Source organism: Peromyscus eremicus, chromosome 3 (assembly GCF_949786415.1).
Source record: "Peromyscus eremicus chromosome 3, PerEre_H2_v1, whole genome shotgun sequence".
Lineage (NCBI taxonomy): Eukaryota > Metazoa > Chordata > Mammalia > Rodentia > Cricetidae > Peromyscus > Peromyscus eremicus.
The window spans coordinates 2,103,819-2,122,089 of NC_081418.1; the positions used below are offsets into that span (position 1 = coordinate 2,103,819).

General features: G+C 39.1%; 1 protein-coding gene across 1 annotated transcript in view; it reads left to right on the forward strand.

The window, feature by feature from the left end:
* Positions 1–18,271, forward strand: part of LOC131905584 (reelin) — a 114,476-nt gene that overhangs the window by 12,624 nt on the left and 83,581 nt on the right. The window contains exons 4-5 of the mRNA XM_059256446.1: positions 12,670–12,862; positions 13,575–13,687. Of these exons, the coding sequence (XP_059112429.1) occupies positions 12,670–12,862; positions 13,575–13,687 (306 nt within the window). The remainder of the gene's footprint in view (positions 1–12,669; positions 12,863–13,574; positions 13,688–18,271) is intronic.

Genomic DNA, 18,271 nt, shown 5'->3' on the forward strand with positions numbered 1-18,271 from the left:
GTAAGAAGCATTCTTGGATTTCAAAGATGAATAGACATAATTTTGCCTGGTTAATGTGAACAAGCATGTGTTTAAAGAGAGCAAAGTAAATGTTTTAAGTAAGATTTTACATATATAGACTAGATTAGATCTGAAAGGGGAGAGGTATATAAAAGAAAGGTTAGTGAGCATACTTAACATTCTCAGTATTTTTATATCAATCACCTATATCACTACCATGTGTGTTATCATAGACAAGATCCAAGGCGAGTGCTGAGTGGTTAGGTTACCAGGAACCCAGACTTATCCTCACTGTGACTAAAAAGAGGACATCTGCAGTGCAAAGATAGAGAAAGTACTGTGCCTGATAATAATTAAAGCAAAAATTAACACGAGATAAGAAAATCTGTCATTTGCCAATCATTAGTGGTACTTAAAGAAAAGTAGATTTAATTAAAATAAGAATTAAGACTATTCGTGACTTACAGAAATGTTTATAGGCTTTAAAGATCCAGGGAACTCATTCTTCTTCACTGTGACTAATGTTACTTTATTTATTTTTAATTGAACCTTTCTTTTTCTTTATGTAAGTAAATCATGAACTCTTGTCATCTTAGGTTTATGTTTTAGAAAGAGAAATGTTTTAAAGTTTGACATGAAAATAAAAAGGGAAAATGAAGAGCAATGTGAAGGAATTAAAATTAGGTAGGAATGACAAAAGATACCAAGGAGAAGTGGGTAGACAGGATATATGTTGGTATGAGAGGACACCCTTTGAAACTCAGCAGCTTTCCCATGAGCACCTGGTAGCACAGTCAGCCCTGGGAACTAGAGATCTAGGGAGAACAGCTACAGAGTGGGTAGGCAGCACAACTCAAAACCATATATTCAGGACATTCAAAACTTCGTGTTAATATCTCATGGGAGGTCAAGAAAAACAGTATGGACAAGAGAACAGTGTTTGCTTGTATACTTTATGGAAAGCAGGAGCTACATGGGCAAAACTCCAGGGCTAAAGAGGATGCTAAATGCCTGTTTATCCCAAATAAATGAAATGAGATTCATTTAGTCAGACTTAGGAGTGTGCATTTGTATACCAAGACACTTAGCAGGTTGAGGTAGGAAAATTGCTTGAGGCCATGAATTCTGGCAAGGCTGGGCAAAATAGTGAAACCTGACCTCAGAAGAATAAAAGAGACTAGAGATATGGTTCAGAGGTTAAAAGCACTTGCTGATCTTCCAAAAGACCCAGATTCAGTTCTCAGCTCCCATGCTGGTGGCTCATTTCCTAGGGGATCTGACATCCTCTTCTGGTGGGGAGCCTACAAACACATGCACATACACAGAGACAGAGATACACATCAGTAAAAATAAAAATAAATATTTTAATAAAAAATAAGTAGGGCTGGGGATGTATAGCTCAGGAAAAGATCAGTTGCCTGACATGTGTAAGACCTGAGTTTAACCTCTAACTAATTACTACAATAAATATTTTTGCAGCACCTACAATGGATAAATAAAATAAATAAATAAAAATTCCTTTGCTATGACTACTAGCACAGAGAAAAGCCATGATCTTTTGTTATATAATAATCATGTACTAATAGAGCAGAACTGAGTAATAACTAAAATTTTCAGATATATATGTGAGAGACTGACTTACGGTTAAGGCATTTCTAGACTCTAAGAACCTTCTAGAAACAACAGTAACTTGAAACATTGGATGACTAGCAAGATTTTCCAGTGGACCTAGAAAGCTACCATCAGAACTGTTTATTAAAATTCCTAATGATTCTGTAGGAAACTCAGACACACACACACACACACACACACATACATACACATACATACACACACACATACACATACATACACACACACACACACACACACACACACACACACACACACATAGAGGGGGGAAGAAGGAGGGAGAAAGCATTGGACACACACCTTAGAAGTGTTAGATCATACTTTTTAAATGACATCTACATCTCATTTTATTACATTTTCATTATTTTTAAAATGTGTTTAGTGGAAGTTGAGTCTTTTCCACCAACAGATTTTCATTCCTTTATTCCATTGTATTGGTCTATATAAAACTTGCCAAAGAGGTGGCTTGACACTAATGTAGGGATTGTGTTGTTGGTAAATATGGGCAAAGGAGAGGTCACATTAGTACTTAGGTGAAACTTTAGACATCTCTAATTCCTTAGGGTATATAGATTTATTATTATAAAATATTGTAAGTTATATAAGATAAAATTATTACTGAGAGTCCTTTGTAAAATTAAATGATCTATAAAATGAGAATAATAGCCAAGTAAAATTCTTTAGGATTTTTCTTTAATTAAACATCAACCTATAATTTATATAGAAATTTCATTATTCAGTATTTTTAAGCAAGTGTAGACTCTTTCTACAAAGTCTATTAAAAAGAGCATCAAATCAGCTAAAACTGCTGATGAAGGAAGACAGTCAGACGAGGCAGCTCCAGGAAGCTGCGTGGACCACTGCTTCACTGTAAATGATTAGTCTAGGAATCATAATGCATGGACAGGTAAACACACAGAAGGTCACTTCCTGTTACTCTCAACAGCAATGAAGAATGTTCTCAGTACCTCTAAAAATTGTTAATATAATTGAGTATGACCCTAATAGATTTATAGGTGATTTCCCTAAACTGCAGCCTATTTATTAAGCTTTTTCACTCTAAAGGTTTCATTATATGAAGTTTTTCATTTATTGATAGACTAATTTTATACATTGAACTATTTATTGATGGCATCATGGCACGGTTAATACGGAAAGTGTAGCAGTCAGTATTGATGATGAAGATAGATAGAAAAGCCCTTTGCTTGTGTAGCTCACATTCTAAGGGAAATGGCCACAGTGAACAAACACCCATAAGAATGTTCTAGATGGTAAGGCTGAGAAGGAAAGGGGGTGGAGTTCTGGATTACAGGAGAGGAAAGCGGGGCTGTTTAGAATGACAGTGAGGAGAGCCCTCTGGGGAGGCAGTGTTCAGAGTAGTGCAAGAGACCAAGGAATCTGGAAGAATAGGGGGTCAGAGGGACTCACAGAGAAAGACTATGGGACAAGCAAGGAGCTTGGTTGTGTTGTGGCCCTGAAGAGCAATGTAGAATACTGGGATTGTTCTACCAGCTATCAAAGTCCAGCAAATAGTTTGGAGCAGAGATGTAACATGGTCTTACTTAGACTGTTAAAAGTCATGGTGGCTGAGGTGTTGAAAGTGGCCAACAAAGGCGACAGGAGAAGCAGCAGGAGTTCAGGCAGGTCACCAGCACCATCTGCATGTGCTGTGGTGTGATGTGCTGTGGTGCTGTGCTGTGCTGTGATGTGATGTAGTGTACTGTTCTGTGGTCTGATGTGCTGTGGTGCTGTGCTGTGCTGTGATGTGCTGTGGTGTGCTGTGGTCTGCTGTGCTGTGCTGTGATGGTGGCACTGGACAAAGGGACTCCTTCATCTATTTTGGAGGACATGTTGATGATCAGGACCTGCCTAGGAGCAGATATGATAGCTGTTTCCCAAGATTCAGGTCCTGTTGATGTCAGGGAGATAGGTTTTTCAAAATCATTCATTTCTCCAAACTTAGATTGTCCTAAATATCTTCCTTTGTACTGAGAACCTAAGGACAGTTTCCACTCAAGGAGGTAACCACAAACCAAGTTAATGGGTTGAAAAACTTACATTTGATGGGTCGGGTCTGTGGTTATGCCTGGCTTGTTGAAATGGAAATTCGGTAAGCTGATACAATTTTTTTCTGCATACATTGATTTACAACATCCCTCGGTAGACCTTGGGTCATGTGGCTGGTCAGGTTCTGCAGCCTCCAGCTCTGCTGGCCACCTCTCACTCAGTCAGTCCATTACCTCTTCAGCATGCCAAGCTCTTTCCTCCCTCAACACATCACCATGGCCCAGTCTGGGCCCAGTGCCAGGCCACCAGGCTTTGTCCGAGTCTGGAAAACGTCTGTCACCTCTAAAACAGGGCAAGAAAATTGCAAGAGTGAAATGTCTATAAACACATTTTGCCAACCTCATTAATTGCTGAACTTAATAAGATTTTGTGATACTGGAAATAACATTAAAGAATGGATTCCTGAATATGCTGAGAAATTACAGCCAAATGTCTACTAAATTACCTGTAGCCAAAGAAAATTCAAAAGCAAAATTACAGAAATAAATCTGAAGATGCTTTGCAACTAAAGGTATTTATTTAATGTAAGATGTGTGTATTTTAACCTCTCTGCTATGATGTGGGATGGAGTTGCCACAGTTAAAGGTCTCAGAGTCTCTCATACATGTGTTGAAAGTCTCTGCTTTAGTTTTCTCTGAACAGTGCATGTGGCCATACATAGTTAAGAACAGAGAATTTCAGTGCTCTTTCCTGTGTTTTCTCCTCTCTCCATGCTACACCCTCACCCGGGGCAGACAGTGCGTTCCTTTCTGAAGGGAAGTGCATGGAGACAGGACAGAGCTGGGAGAGTGTGTTGACAGAACAGTGGTGACAGAGGATTAGATATGGATCCAGCAAGTTCATGTCTAGGTGAATTGACTCTCAGATGCTGTGGATACAACAGTCAGAGGCTTCAGGCCGGCCAGAAGCTGGAGAGGAGCTGGAGTTGTGTGCAGAAGCTGAAGGAGCTGGAATAGCCAAAGTTTCTAGGTCACTTGAATTCATCAAAATGGCAGGGAATTACAGCAGCTGAAAGAGATCTCTGACAACTGTTACACACACACACACACACACACACACACACACTCATACACACTCACACACACTCACTCTCTCTCACATACACACCCATACATACTCACTTTCTCTCACACACACTCATATATATTCTCTCTCCTCTCTCTCTCTCTCTCTCTCTCTGTCTGTCTCTCTCTCTCTCTTTCCCGCCCTCCCTCCCTCTCCCTCTCCCTTACACACACACACACACACACACACACAGAGGTTCATTGAGGGTTAGAAGAAGCTACCCCCCCCCCGCCTCCATCCATCAGACATCTCCTCTCTGGGAACACAACCTGTCACCCCAAGGAGTGTTGTCTTTTTCTGCCACAGTTTACTCCAACTGCTGAACATTTCCTTCAGAAAATGCTGAGATGTGAAGGGGGGAAAAAAAAGCCTCACAAACTAAAACTTGACCAAGGATTTCAAAACCATTTTATACCAACAAGTGTTTGTGGCTTTTAAGGTGCCTAAGATTATCTCCTGGTATCTAGAAGTTGGGTGAATTGTCCTCAGGCCCCAGGAGACACGGGAGGGTGAGTGGGGCTGCAAATGGAACTCCAACACGTGAAACAAGGCAGGAAGAGCCGCTCCCTCTGGATCCCATCAGCCCTCCCTTACCTGTACGTCCTACAGTACCTGCTGTAAGTCCACATAACCTGGTTAGAAAGAGAGTGCTCATGTGACCATAGCCACTGTTTACACAACGGACAGCCTCTCTCTCTGGAGTCCCGTCACTCTCCCTTCTGTCTTCTGTAAGCTGAAGTTATCCAGTCCTTCCGGGGAAGGGGGTGACTGCTAAATTTTATGCTCCGTTTTTTTCAAAGAGAAGTCCTTCTCCATAAAAGCTCAATAAACAGCAGCCAAGTAGCTGGAACTATATAGAAATTTCTACACTGAGAGAATGAGCATAGGAATGAAGAAACTGTAGAATAGAAACTTCACTTACTTCCTTTTGGAATAGTAAAGATAAGAAAAGAAAAGCAGATGGTAAGGACAAAACACCTAAAAGCAGCCTGAAGCAGGTGCTAAGAACACATGCACCCCAAAATAGCTTTAATTGCCAGCATAACCCTGAAATATCAACTAGACAAACAAGAAGGAGAGGTAGCCACTTAAAATCCCACAGACTTTGCAAATGGCCCATTGAATAAATACATGACAAGATGCATTATGCAAAGAAATTCCGAGGTTGTTCTAATGAAATCAGCTTTTTAAGATGTCAAAAATAAATATGATATTCAGAAATACCCTGCTTAGATAACAAGCCCAGGTGAGAAACTGGTTGAGAGACTGTTTGAAGAAACCAGAAGTAGTAACAAACCAGTTAACTGTGTGAATATGGCATCTTTTTTTTTTTTTTTTTTTTTTTTTTTTTTTTTTTTTTTTTGGTTTTTCGAGACAGGGTTTCTCTGTGTAGCTTTGCGCCTCTCCTGGAACTCACTTGGTAGCCCAGGCTGGCCTCGAACTCACAGAGATCCGCCTCGCTCTACCTCCCGAGTGCTGGGATTAAAGGCAGCTAACGTGTTTAACACTGGCTGGTGTAAGCACCATAGCAGAAAGTGCCACACCACTTTGGGGGCCTTAAACTTGAATGAGCTGTGAACTTCTCAAGGAAATGATGTGTTGATTACAGCCGAGAGAGCAGAACCTTTGCACCCTTACGCCATGGCCTCCCTAGAGGCCAGAGAGCAGAAATGAAGCACCTCGGTGAGAAGGGGAAGGTCAAAACAGAAAGGGCCGCTGCACACCATGGACCACAGACAGGTGGCCCTAGTTCAAAACTTGTCAGAGTTACAAAGGAAATTTACAATTGCCACATTCCAGTGTGGTTTTAACACCAATGTTTTGCTTTCACACTCAAAGTCACAAAAAAAGAAAAATAAAAAGAAAGAAATAGATAAATATAAAGAGGTAATGAACGGGCAGTTTTTGAAAGCTGTATTGTACAAATAAAAAGTATGGCTCTTTCAAATGGTCATTGGGCATTTGTAAAGGCTGATTATGAACTGAGATCAGAGGCCATCTCAACAGATACCAATAATGCATGACACCAGATGGAGGGACTGTAGGGTCAAATGTTCTGCAGCTTAAAGTATTTACAACTGTGATTACAGGAGAAAAAACAAAAGCTGCAAATAAAAATTAATAATAGCCAAGCTAGGAGCAAAGTGGTACTGCTAATATAGCTGACATGTCATACATCCTCAATGTGTGGAGAACTCTTCAAATCAACAAGGAAAAGATTAACTCTACTTCTGAAACATGGGGAAATACACAAAAACTACTGTGCTCCCCACACAAATACAGATATCTTTTCAATATCCCTACTAATCAAAACTTCAGATAGACAACAGACATAAAGGAGCTATAATGAAAGTTTCTGCCAGTCTGTGACGCCACACTCACCACCAGTCACTACTAATAGAGTACAGCCTGGTAGTGGGAGTTGCTTTAGTAAGCAATTCTTATTCTAGGAATTTATCCCAGCTACCTATGGATAAGTACCCAAAGACCCACACAAATGCATATTATATAAGCATTGGTTATAAAGGCAAAAAGTGGAAATACTTCCTCAAAATTCCATACATAGATACTGGCTGCCTTCACTGACAATTACAATGCCTTGCCGTATTTTTTTCAATATAGGAAGATGATAATAAAATCATTGTAAAAAGGAAAAGGCAAATCTATCCAAAAAAAGTGCATGTGCATGCGTGTGTGTGTGTGTGTGTGTGTGTGTGTGTGTGTGTGTGTGTAAGTCTAAGGCAAAAAAAATGTCTGGAAATATGTATGTCAAAATATAAATAATCTCCTCCCCACCACAGAATTGCAGCCACTAAAACATGAGTACATCTGCTTTGCGATATAATAATGTAAAAATGACAGCTGAGGTCAAATGCCACCTTTAATCCCACAATATCAACAAGGTTTTCTGTCAAATCTTTAATTATAAGAACAGAACCAAAAGGATGGATGGTACCCAAGATTAACTGACTGACATCTCCTGCAATGGACTGAAATATCTGACAAGAATCCAAAAAAAAGAACATGTGGCACTCTATCACTTCTCTGCAAGAGAATTCTGCAGAGCTCTTCCTTCCTGTGAAACTATTAAGGAAAAATATCAGAATATTGTCTATGTTTCTAAGAAATTTAAATAATGCTGCCATCTTCCTCAATGATATAGTAATGGAAATTCATCCATATTAACTTTCTTAAAAAAAAAAAATGTTGTCCAAAGTGGCTCAGTCCATGGGTGACTCAGCTACTCCATGTACATTTGCTTCTCCCTTACTTTGGCTGAGTCCACATTTCAGATACAGAAGTCTCTCCCACCCCCCAGAGATGAAAAACATACTCTGAAAATAAACAAAGTGACTTTACTCAAAAGTCACCAAAACCTTGTCTGAGTTGGTTGCGAATTTAATAACTAGTTTTATAAAGCTTTCCTGTTCCCTCATTCAAAGTCCTCATTCCCATACCAACGAGCCGTAGTGGAAAGGGCTTAGCGTGGATGGGCTTCCTATAATACTTCTGCTGGCTTCTTATCAGCTGTGTAGCCCTGGGACAACTCAACCTCTCAGTTTTTCCCAGTTAAGGCTCCCAGATGGTCTTGACTCAAAGGTCAAATGAGATCATCTACCTCTTAGAAACCCAAAGCGTCCCACACAGGTTGCTTTTTGAGATTCTAGCAGAGCTCTGCATCTTAGGGGCTGCTTAGGGGAGTGAGATATGAGCTCCTTCCTCCCCTGTGAAAAAGACTTCCAATCTGATCCTGAAGACAGGTTCCCTGCTATTCACAAGAGGCAAAGTGGAGAGAGGCAGAGGGAGCTCTGCCACAAAGTAAGTGTTGACCTGTGGCAATCAAGTTACATTGCTGTGTTATCCATTTGGCAAGTGTTACAGAGCACCTGCAAGTCTTCCTGGGTACGAAAATGCAGAGAGATAATCCTGTCCAGTGGAAAGAGATATCCCTAGTCTCTCATTAAATCTTGTAAGTAGATGCAGTCACTTTTAAAAGGTGTTTCTTTGAGACACCCTTGCAACCTCATGAATGAAGCCAAGCATCCTGATTCCCAGTGCATTCTGTCCCCAGAATTTCTCTCCAAAATGCTGACGTGGGCTATTCTTTACATTTCAGCGCTTGCTACAGAAGCAGTTCAGTTCATTTCTGCCTTTATAAACAAATCTTGACTTGGGCATGCAGCAAAGAGAACAGTTCTGTAAATGAAAGGACTCAGCCCATCAAATTCTCTTCTTCTGAAATCCCAGCTGAATAAGAACCCTGGGAGATGCCGGGCGGTGGTGGCGCACGCCTTTAATCCCAGCACTCGGGAGGCAGAGCCAGGCGGATCTCTGTGAGTTCGAGGCCAGCCTGGGCTACCAAGTGAGTCCCAGGAAAGGCGCAAAGCTACACAGAGAAACCCTGTCTCGAAAAATAAAAATAATAATAATTAAAAAAAAGAACCCTGGGAGGGAACAGCAGGCCCTTGGCACTGATCTTGCATAAGTCAGAAACAGTCATGTGACCATGAATGGGCTAGCGTTTAAAGTGTGGATATCTGTACTTTTCTCCTGTTGTTTTGTTTCAGATTGAGGCATCAGGATAGATATCATTCCGTACTGTGAAATGTGGCAGACACATAGGTTAGAAATGCATTCGGTTCTAAGTTAGAACAAAAACAAGACTGTCTCATAAACAAAAGTAAAGACACTGATTTGTTCTTTACAATGAGCAGTACTGGGATAGACAGCCCAGGGTGGAGAGCATGGGCAGTCCACAAGACTACCAGAGTCAGGCACTCTCTACCTCTGTGTGGTACAGTCTCAGCTGGAAGGACTCCATCCACAGGATGGCCTCATGGTTTCCACCAGATGAGAGCTGCCAGGCTAGAGAGGTAGTCTGTGGGAGCAACAGGCAAAGGGTATGGCAGCCCATTCCATCTCCGGGGTTGGGGAAGGGAAAACCATGATCAGAACATATTGTACAAAAAAAAAAATTATTTTCAACTTTAAAAAAAAGCTTGAGGTAGATCTACCCTAGAATCTTCCAGTTGCCTCTGACTGATGAGGATGTGTGGTGCACACAGTGTGACCATCACTGAAAGGTGATTTTCCACTTGCATCTAACTGATGAGAACACAGTGGTGCACACAGTGTGGCTGGCTAAAAGGTAGGGGAGAGAAAGGAAACTGGCTGGCACTGCATCCACCTGCCCACAAAGATCTGCCACAAACAACTCAGGACACCTACTTAACAGCTGATAGATGTAGGTGTTAAGCAAGAATTTTGTTGTCAATGCTTAATTATATACTTTTTAATTTGTCTCTTTCTTGGTATCCTAGCAACTTCAAAATCTCTCTCAGGTGTTTTTACTCTCTCGCCAAGTTCATGGTTACCTTTGTAACAGTGCAAAGAGGAGGTACAGTGTTTGTAAATCACACCATTCCTTCTATTTCTGCATGAAATGAAGACACTGGTACTTCTCAGCAAGGAAGTTGTGGAAATGGTCTGAACTGTTCTCAGATGCTTGGTCAGGAAGTGTTGACCTGGCAGAAGTGAGAGCCCAGTGGCTGTCACCTGCAGACCCTTGGGGTCCTGTGTGGCATTGCACATGGGTTTTCTCTGAAGATGTCCAGGAGACAGACACAAAACAATTTAAACAATTTTAACATAAAAACAATTTAAACAAAGCCTTGTTGTCTGTCTAATAACCTCCATCCTAAATAATAATACAAAACAACTGTTAAAGCTAAAACAGCACTTAATTTTCACAGGAGAAAAAAAATGTTTTAAAGGTGGAAAAACTTTCTGCCTACTAAAACATAGGTTCAAACCTATATGGCTCATTACTGTTTTTGTTATGTCTTTTCTTTTGCCAATATTACTAAAAACTTAATTCTAACATTTTACACTTTCAAGCTTACATGTTATATTTTATGACATGTAAAGAAGCCATGGCTTTGTATTTTTACAACACAAGATCACTGTATAATAACTGAAAGCTCATGGTTTATAAAATGGCTGTAAAAGAACTTATTTCAAACTGTAATACTTCCCTCAATCTTAGAATAATTGAAAAGCAGGGGCTTTGGAGCCCAGCAATGCTGACTTCTGATTGAGACTTTATCAATTACTACCATTTACCATTTACCCTATTTCCTTATCCATTGAAAGAAATAATTGTTCCCACTATACAGCATTACTGTAAGCCTGAATCTAAGGAAGATAATGTGGGCATTGTGCACAGCCCAGTCTCAGGACTTGGCTGAGACTCAACAAGTGATAAGCACTATTGTTAATGATGAGCAAGTTGTAGCATTTTCTATTTCTTAGCTACATTTAAAAGCCATCAGTAGTTAATATGACTTCTCTTGAACATTCTACTAAACTAGAAATTGAGCCTTTCTGTTTTCTTTCCATATTCATCGTTCAAGTGGAAAGTCTTAGTTTAAAACTGATAAACAGTAATTATTAATTGTTGGAGAAAGTTTTTATTTTATAACCTTGATTATAAACTTCTAAGTCCATTATGAACTTACTGCAGATGGGCAATAGTCCAATTATTAAATAATGCCTTTGGAGGAGGTGGTTGCATACTCATGTGTGCATGTGTAGATGGAAGGCAGAGGTAAACCTGAGCTGTAATTCTTCCAGAGCCATCCACCTTGATTTCTGAGACAAGGTTTCTCTGAGATCTGAGCCCACTGATTTGGCTAGGATGGATAGGTGATGAACCTGAAATCTACCTGTCTCCACCTCCATAGCACACCACCACATCTTGCTTTGTACGTGGGGGCTGGAGATCACACTTAAGTTCTCAAGCTTGTGGAGCAAGCACTTTGCCCTAAGTGATCACCCCAGCCCCCCATTTTTAAATAACATTTTAATCTCTAATAGGATCAAGTCACAATAGTTACTCCACATTTCTTGGATTCCACCAAAGATTATGAAGTATATTAAATGAATCAAATATTTCACAGAACATTACATTAATTCCTTTGGACACATCAACTATGCCTGTCACTACTTGAGAGAATTATTGAATGGTACTGGGTCTGCTACAGAATGGAAGACACAAGTGTGCTGGTGGCTAATCTGAGTGCAGTTGACCTAGGGTAGCTTACATTGACCCATGTAACTAAAGTTAAAATGTGTCCATAGTTTAATCCTGGATAGATTACAAATCCCTTGAGGATTTTTCCTAAAAATGGTAATGCTTTTGTCTGCCTTTAGACATCTTGCCACTATAGGTACAGAGTGCTCACTTGAAAACCAAAACAAGAATTTGACTGACTTTGGACACAAAGATTTAAAATGTGTACAACATTTTCAATATTGAATTCATGAGCATTAAAAATATTTTGAAAATAAGCAAAACAAAAAATTAGTAAATTGTCAAATTTTCCACCACCACAAACATTCTAGTCAATGCCTTTATGTGGTATTTATTGAAACCTAATCATGATGTGCATTTTAATATATTTGTATCATCTTCATCAATATTTGAAATATAGAGGGTATTCTGCCAAGTGCCCATTCCAGGTTACTTAAACTTTCCAATTTCCCTCTAATTAGGCTCTGAGATAACTACCAATTAGTAATAAAAGTAACCATTTAATATTCACCATGTTTGTATAAAATTGTCTTTGCATTTAGAATTATTTCATTGAGATAGATTCCAGCTGCCAAATGAGAGTAACATATGAGTTCTCAGTTCAGATACATTTGACAAACTATGCGTATTAACATTCATAAAGGTCTTCTTTGTTATCAATTTAATTTGTTAGATTTACTGAAATCTATTCTACAACTTGGCAAAGTTTAAATAAGTAAAATGAAACTGTGTGGGCATACAAAATGACAACTCAATCTTTCTCTAATATATCGCTCTGTAGAAGTATCCAATTTCCACCTTGTTTCTTTCAGTTTTACGGGAGATTCTAAACTTGCCTCAAGCATGCGCTATGTGGAAACACAGTCAATGCAGATCGGAGCATCCTATATGATTCAGTTCAGCCTGGTGATGGGATGTGGCCAGAAATACACTCCTCACATGGACAACCAGGTGAAGCTGGAGTATTCAGCCAACCACGGCCTTACATGGCACCTTGTACAAGAAGTACGTGTTTTCTCTAATGCTTGCAATTGCTATCTTCTTCCTTTAGTTAAAAAAAAAAAAGCCTCGTTATACAGCCTAGAATTGACATCAAGTTAGAACCATCACAAAGAGACATGCCCCCCACCCAAGTATCAGATACCAAAGAGCAATTGGAAATAAAATAAATAAGCATAGCCCAACTGGATACTCTTGGATAGTGTTTTGAGTATTATTTCTCTAGCTCTTTTCCTCAGAAAACATTACTCTTCTTCCCCTATGGCATGTTTTAATCTCTTCTTTTCCCAACCATGGGGAATATGGTGCCTTCTGACCTTAGAAACAAACAAATAAGAACTATAATCTAATTTTGGTAATAAATTTACTTTACATATTATACACATACCCCAATAATCTGACAGTGCCATAAATGCAAAAATATTTTAACACATAGGATAGATTTTACAAATGCTAATGTTAATAGGTCGAAATTAATCCTCATCCATTTCTATTTGTGGTGAGAACTGAAAGATGTTTAATTCTGTGATGAAATCTCAGTTGTAATTCCTTCCCAAATGTTTTAAATGTCACAGAAGGAAAATCATGAATTTGGTCCCTACTGCCAATAGCTAAGGTTATGGCTTTCGCTTTCTCTGAGTTCTTTTTCTCTTGCAGTAGGAGATGAAACATCTCCAGCAGGCAAAGGGAGGATGACTTTAACTTTTGCCTCTTTCAGGAATGCCTTCCCAGTATGCCAAGTTGCCAGGAATTTACATCTGCCAGCATTTACCATGCCAGTGAGTTCACACAGTGGAGGAGAGTCATTGTTCTTCTTCCCCAGAAGACCTGGTGAGCAATGATGTCCTAAACATGGCTGTTACTTCCATTTCTATTCTGTTATCATGATCTGAGTGTGAAGATAAGCTCAACAGAATAGTAAGACTATTTTCTCTCCATTCAGAAGCCCAATCTTGCTTTTATACTCAGGTTTTTATAAAATGGAGCTAATGAGAAATATGAAAATTTGTTTATCCCAGTGTTTCTGGCCTCTCTTCTTGCCCAAAAATTTTGCTTTTGCAGAAAAGTCATTGAGCCTACTTCTTTACATTTAACATTCAAAATGAAATGATACAAGGGATCTAGAAATCCAAGCAGTTCGGATTGCAAATTTATTTTCTCATTGCAAAGTCCAGCATTTTACAACAAAAGCTTAGCACACATTCTTTTTCTAGTCACATTTTTTTAGTAACAATAGAAATCATCCCTTGGGAAGAAGAGGCCTCAGTAAACAAGGAAGAAAGAACAATCAAGAAGGGGGAAGAAAAAAATCATAATAGTTTTTTGCAGACATTACATTTTTTCATCTTAGTCTGGTCAGTCAAAACACTGCAATATTAGTGCCTTTTTTTTCATTCAGTGCTATGGATAATATTAAAGTCTTTTGTCAGCATAAGCTTGTTCAAAGAAAAAGCCTTGGGCTGCAAATTGGGTCTGAATTCTCAATAGAGCTCCACCAGTGATCAACCAGCCACATGATCCTGACTGTTACTACCTACCTCTTCAAAGGGGAACCCTGTGACTGTATGGACTGTTTTAATTAGTTTATCTTAAAGGTTCCTCACCACCCTGGACTTCTAGGATTCTGGTATATGTGTAAAAGAAAAAGCATAAACAAGGAAGCATTGTATTTTCCTGTGGCATATACCTTCAGTGCACTTTTTATGAAGAGAAAATGACTAAACAAATCTTTCTCTGATTGCTTTCTATATAAAAGTTAGGTACCTCACAAAGGCAATGGGCAGGTGACAACCCAGAATTGCTTTATAACTTCTGTTGAAGACTGAATGGCGGTACTGTGTAGGAACGGCTCCTTGGTTGTTTATAGAGTACATCATTATGTCAGTTGGAATAAAATGCTTGAAATTTGATTTCCACAGGTTTTTTTTTTTTGTCCCACTGTGAGCCATTTCCAAGATACTCTATTGATGCTTTGTATAATAAGCCCTTGCTTTCTTTAATATTCTACTCTTTTGTGTCTACTGCTGGGAATGTAATCAAGATTTTTATTTAATTTCAATGATATTCCAAGCATGTATTTCAATGACAGCATATGTAAAACAACACCTCAAACAATTGAAACACTGATCACTCTGAGTGCAAACTTCTGAGGGCTTTCGGTCTTCATTGCTGCATAATTAAATTTATTTCTCTCATTATTAAGAAAAACACCAAGTGATTTTACTCATGAGCATATGTGGTTCAATTTCAAAATGACAATCTTAAGATAGTATCAATAGTGTGTTACAGAGAGTCTTTTTATCCCCAGAAACATTCTAAACTATCGTTATTTTTTAAAATTTTATATGTTTGAGTGTTCGGGCTGTATGTCTGTCTTTGTGACACCTGTGTGACTGGTGCCCTCAGAGGCCAGATGTCATTAGGTCTCTTGGACCTGGGGTTATTGACAATGGGTCCTGGGAATCAAACCCAGGTCCTCTGGAACAGCAGCAAGTGTTCTTAACCACTGAACCGTCTCACTAGGTCTGAGTCACACTTGAAGGGAAATGTGGTGACCCTTAAACTCTGTACATTCATTAGAGTGCCTGTGCTATAGTAGATGTCTTTATGGAATGTTAGAAAATTAAATAGAATTTTGATTCAAAGTGCATCAATGTACTAAAAAGATGGTTGCTGTACAACATGTATGTACATCTACAGCACAGAAACAGAAGGGAACCTATTTGGGGTCAGGAAGAGGTCTAGCAGGAGGGAGAGAGGGAAAAAGAAAGCAGTAGATGGCAAAGATGAGTAAAATGTAGTGACAGTGTATGTATGTGAAAATGCCATAAAGAAACTTACTTTGTATGCCAATTAAACTTTTTAAATATATTATTTTCAAACAAAAAGAAATATTACTCTTGTTGCCATGTGCCTTTAAGCACATGTACTCTATAACCAAATTCTGCTTTTTCAATTTCCTTTAGACTCCTTGGGAGGGAAAAGTGAAATATTATTTTAAAAACAAACAGCCCAGGATAGTATTTATTTTAGTATTCCCTTTGACTCATAGTTAATCTAAATATTATTGCTACATGAAAAAAGTTTTAAGTTGGTTATTGCCATTGTTTCTGAGTATATAATGATTAAAGTCTCTACCATAAGGTTAAACTTATTTAGTCTCCTCAGCATCCTTGGTAATTTTTTTTATTAAGCTTATTTTAAGTTTTCACAAACAGCATTCCACTGGGGAAAGAAACAGTTTGGTTTGAAGCAGTGTTATTTCTCTGACCAAATCATTGTTCTGCTGTTTTGACTCAAACATGGATGCAAATATAAACTGAATACATTAAAGCAAGCATGGTCCTTGCATTATCCTAGGTGTGTCAACTTTGTAAAATGTGCTTGATTAGATAACTGTCCATTGGATAGAGCTACTGGATGCACTTGCTCAGAGAAATTACACTATATACGAACTGAACATTTGTTACCCAATGAAAATTAATTTCATTTTTATGAGGGACATTTACATAAGAACAGGCCCTAATGAGGCCCAAACAGCTGTCAGTTGCTGACTTCATAAACAAATCAACACCTAACGACTGAATGAGTTTCAGAATAATTGGACAAATGCAATTACAGGAACTCTAAAGGTGGAAAATACAATTTAGTAAGCCTTCATTTACCTTGATTCTTCAGGTTACATAAGCATGGAGAAATGAGTGGATGCCAGTATACTTTTGTCTGGAAGTTTATGGGAAGAGGGGGTATACCTCAAGTTTTGTTGCTTTTAGAAATACATAGAATTTGAAGTTTGGATTTTAAATGCAAGTCAGTGTTATTGCATGACGTCTTCAGAGATGATGGATGGATGGATGGATGGATGGATGGATGGATGGATGGATGGGTGGATGGACACCAAACACACAGATAGGTGGTAGAATGGATTGGCAAATGAAGTATTTGTGTTGAGGACAGCATTGAACAATGATGAACCTGTGAATCAGTGTGATCACACCTCATCTTCCCTCATGTGATTAGCTGGAGATGGCTTACACAATTAATTTTTTTCCTCACTAAAAACTAATCCATTATTCAACCTCTTTTTCCTGGCTTTCCTCTTAACTGACATCAATATGTGGAGTATATATAAGTGAAATAACCTTAAGCTTTCTATGGTTAGGACATACCTCTTCAAGCATTCATGAGCATAAGGATCAGTTCCTTAGGGAAAAAACTTAGATGCACATGTGGCCGTAAGAATATAAGCTGTAAACCTAAGAAGGGTTTCTCAACACCCCTACCCCATTTTACTACTGAAAGTAGAAAGCCTCAAAATAATAATTTTCATCAATGCTGTAAAGGCATCTAACTGTGAAGATAATGAACTACCACTTCAAGGGATCCTAAAAATCAATTTGTCCACAGTGAGGAACAGAAAGCTCTGACCGTTTGGATTTCTCACTAAACATCACATGGCTGCTGAGCTGCAGAGCTGGAGTCAAGGGCGTCTCATCCTGACTCCTGTGCATTCTTCAGTCTTTTGCTTTTAGAAGTTAGAAACGCACTCCTCTTCTAGCCTGTTTGACTAATTTTTAGCACACTATTTTTTGAGCACCTAATTTATTCTGTCCCTGTACAAACTATTTCGATGAGTACTGTGCTTGTCTCCAGAAGGCCATGGACCAGCCAGCTGGGACTCTGGATATGACTCAGATTATAATCAGTTTTAAAAGAATAGAGCATCTCTCCTTTTCATGATGAGAGTGGTCCATGACTTTTGTTTGGTTCAATTCTATAGGGCACTATGTTTGTCTTAGTCAGCGTTCACAGCAACTCTTATAAAAGAAAACATTTAATTGGGGCTTCCTTACAGTTTCAGAGGTTTAGCCCATTATCATCATCGTGGCAAACATGGTGCCATGCAGGCAGAGATGGTGCTGGAGAAGTAGCTAAGAGTTACATCTGGATCCATAGGCAGCAGGAAGAGAGAGGCTCTGGGCCAGGTATGGGCTTTTAAAACCTCAAAGCCCATCCCCAGTGACATAGGGCCACACTTCCTATTCCTTCTCAAGTAATACCACTCCCTGATGGCAAATACCTGAGCCTGTGGAAGCCATTCCTATTCAAACCACCAGGGTACTCTAATGGAGTCTACATTTTTTGTAGGCTTTTCTAAAAGCCAGTTACTAACAGAACTATGAAAGTCAGGAAGACTGTTAAATTGCAAACATGAGCCTACCACCATAGAGATGCCCCGTCTTGTGTCCCATGATGGGTACTGATATGCAAATAAGCCCCTGTCTACTGGAGGCCCTCATTGAGCCCTGGAACTATCCTGCTGCAAATGAAAACACAAGCTATTAGCAACAGATCATAAACAGACAAAGTAAAAGCTTAGTCTGGATTTTAGCAGGCTGTTGCATACTTGTAGTG